Source organism: Bison bison, unplaced genomic scaffold (assembly GCF_000754665.1).
Source record: "Bison bison bison isolate TAMUID 2011002044 unplaced genomic scaffold, Bison_UMD1.0 scf7180017864093, whole genome shotgun sequence".
Classification (NCBI taxonomy): Eukaryota; Metazoa; Chordata; class Mammalia; order Artiodactyla; family Bovidae; genus Bison; species Bison bison.
This window is the reverse complement of record NW_011494665.1, coordinates 1,505,563-1,508,830: the sequence shown is the minus strand read 5'-3', so window position 1 is coordinate 1,508,830 and position 3,268 is coordinate 1,505,563. Positions and strand designations below refer to the sequence as shown.

The 3,268-nt window shown below is 44.7% G+C and overlaps 1 protein-coding gene across 2 annotated transcripts in view; it reads left to right on the top strand.

Moving 5' to 3' along the window:
• DAP3 (death associated protein 3) overlaps window positions 1-3,268 on the top strand; it is a 40,342-nt gene extending 37,074 nt beyond the window's left edge. For both annotated transcript variants that reach the window (XM_010838273.1, XM_010838272.1), the window contains exons 12-13: window positions 497-614; window positions 1,516-3,268. In XM_010838273.1, coding sequence (XP_010836575.1) covers window positions 497-614; window positions 1,516-1,601 — 204 coding nt within the window. In that variant the 3' untranslated portion in view covers window positions 1,602-3,268. The remainder of the gene's footprint in view (window positions 1-496; window positions 615-1,515) is intronic.

Sequence of the window (3,268 nt, the reverse complement as noted above, 5' to 3'; positions counted from 1 at the left end):
CAAAGACTCAGACAGGAGCCAGAGTCTTTCTTCAAATACTCTATCCGCAAGTTAGTTTCTCTTAGCTTCCCTTCTCCCTTCAGTGTTATGTTTGAACTTTAAAATACAATTTGATTCATTTGTTTCAGTTTGTATGCCATTCAGGATCTTTTCCCCCACTCCTTGTCATTTTGTTTTTTTGTTTTTTTTTTTTGGAGTATATGAACCATCAAAACTATTGTTGACTGTTGAAGTTAGAACTCCAAAAAGTTGAAGGTTGTATATGTTTATGCGGGTATACTCTCAGATAAGTGGCACCCCCTCGCCCTGTGTCTCAAGCATTATCTCTTTTTTAAATACACTGTGTGTGGTCATGTAGAACAACAGTAACCAGCCCCAGAGAATGTGAAATCAGGTGGAACAGAACAAAAGCAAAGACCTTACCCTCAAAAGTGTTTAAATAAATACCAATTTGTCACTTAACGAATACTATTTCTTTATCCTTTTTCTTCTCCAGGAAGGATTTGATACCCTGGATCCCTTTATTCCCATCCTGGTTTCCAATTATAACCCAAAGGAATTTGAAGGTTGTATTCAGTATTATTTGGAGAACAATTGGCTTCAACATGAGAAAGGTCAGTTGCTTAATTGTTTCCTCTCACAGAAGAACCCCACTGAGACAGAACCTTGATTTCTTCCCTCAGGAGCAGCCTGTAATTTGTTTTTCATCTTTTTTCCCTTTTATCTTGATCTCTTCCTGGCTGATTAGATGGTGAAGAAAGTGTGAGGTTGGCGGGTGGTTATAGTTTAATTTATATGAGACATTATCTCTCTCCCTGAATTCTTGTATTACTCTAGAATAAGGTGCTTGTGCTCATAGAGGAGCCACTGGAGAGCTTCCAGGGGCTCAGCTGCTGCCACACTCTCGCTGTTGCACCTACTTAGCATTCAGCAAGCCTGGATTGAGAGGCTTACGCGCTGGGACACCCACAGAATGACTGAAACCATGTGAGGAGTTACTCCAGCACCAAACCAAATCCTTGCCATACCTGTCCTAGTATCTGCGTATGAAAGTGTGCCAGCTGCTCATTCTACGCTTGCCCTTAGTTCTGGGGTGTGTGGGGTAGGGGTGGAGGAAAAATAAAGGTGTTTCTGTCACTAGATGATAGAGAATTACCTGCAAATTGGGATGGTTATTAGAGGAATAAGGGGGAGTGTATAAAGTCACTGCAGCATGATGAGTTAGGAGGCACCATGGTGAGATTTCACAAGAGCCCTTCAAGTCCAGAGTATAGTCTTGGAACAGAGGGAGGGTTAGATGCTGGTTGGAGGAACAGAAAGAAAAGAAAATTATGCATAGAAAAAATAATACTTGGGGGGGGAGCATTGCAGAATAAAGGGTCTAGAAGTGAGGTCTTGGGAGTATTAATTACATCAGAATATAACTTGGATAACGTAGCCTCTGACTGTAGATTTTGCTGAGTAACAATGCTGCAGGAGAAATCTGCCAATTATCTATGTTTGATTCTATTTTAGCTCATACAGAAGAAGGGAAGAAGGAGCTGCTGTTCTTAAGTAACAGGAATCCTGGGCTGCTGGAGCGGCTCTGTGCCTACCTCTAAGCCACGGTCACAAAGTGCATGGAAGACAATGGATGTTTCTTTAATGGACCAGTCAGATGGGAGGCCCCGCGGTATACAGGAAGAGCAGCCGGCGCCGGTACACGTGGAGCCATGGGACTGCAGTCAGCTCCCAGCCTCTGTTGTGGTGGGTTCCTTGTACTGGGCCTGTGGTGGCAACAAGATGTCCTGAAACTAACACCGGTTTATTAGCTGTGGTTTTCACATTTTAAATAATCATGTAGCTTTTCCTTAAAAATTAAGTATGTTTCTTAAAGTGTTGTGTTATAAGATGGAAAGAGCCTATTTGGAATTGGCCAAATTGAATTTCTTTGGCATTCTGCTTATTGAGGGTCTGAAGAGACTAAATTCTACAGAAATTTTCCAGTCTTTATTCAGTTTATGAGATTGGGACTGACAGCTTGACTTATCTCTCCCAGACCATTCACTTCCTATTTACTTTTATCATGGTCCCTAAGAAGTTTCCTCAAACTCCAGCCAAGTGTGGCAGCTTTGTATGGTACAGCCCCTTTCTACAGCTTCCTGAAAGAAATAAGTTCTAAACTTCCAGAGCAGGGGTCCCCAACGGTAAGGATCTAATGCCTGATGATCTGAGATGGAGCTGATGTGGTACTAATAGAAAGAAGGTGCACAGCAGGGCTTTCCTGGTGGTCCAGGGGTTAAGACTCTGCCTTGTGTTTGTGGGACTCCGGTTCAGTCTCTTGTCCGGATCCAGCATGCCACTGGGAGACTAGGCCTGGACGTCACAGCTACTGAGCCCGCACTCCAGAGCCAAAGAGCCACAGCTCCTGAAGCCGAAGCACCTAGAGCCTGTGCTCTGCGACAAGAGAAACCACTGCAGCGAGAAGCCCTCCCGCCCCGGTGAAGAGCAGCCCACACTGAGCGCAGCTAGAGAAAGCCGCGCACGGCACAAATAAGTGGAGTGCACAGCAAATCACAATGTGCTCGAATCCGCCTGGATCTATCCTGCCTCCCCTTCTTCCACCATGGAAAACACTGTCTTCCGTGAAACTGGTCCCTGGTGCCAGAAAGGTTGGGGACCACTGCCGCACAGCACACACTGTATGGAATGAATTAACACCTTTAATCCATGTATTAACAGAATAGTAGTATCTGTTACCAGCTTTCTGAGATTTGAGAAAACAGAGACTCACATCAGTTTCAGAAGAGTCTGGTTCTCACCAGGTCCACGTGGCTGGTTATAGTCAGAAGTTTGGTTCCCACTTTTTGGGCTTTCCCAGGTGGCGCTAGTGGTAAATGCAGGTTTACCACGAAACCTTGCCACCTGCCAGTGCAGGTTAGATGTAAGACACGCCAGTTCCATCCTTGGGTCGAGAAGATCCCCTGGAGAAGAGAGTGGCAACCCACTCCGGTATTCTTGCCTGGAGAATCCCATGGCAGAGGAGCCTGACGGGCTACCGTCCATGGAGTCGCACAGAGTCGAACATAACCGAAGTGACTTAGCACAGCCACTTACTAGCTATCTGTCTTACCCTATTTCCTTCTCTAATTTTACCTTATCTCTGTTTCACCTTATGTAAAGGCAATAATAATGCTAAACTTTCAGGGATTTTGTGAGAATTAAATCACATGATATATGTCAAGTGCCTCACAGTGGGTCTGCATTAAATGACAGGTAACTACTGTTT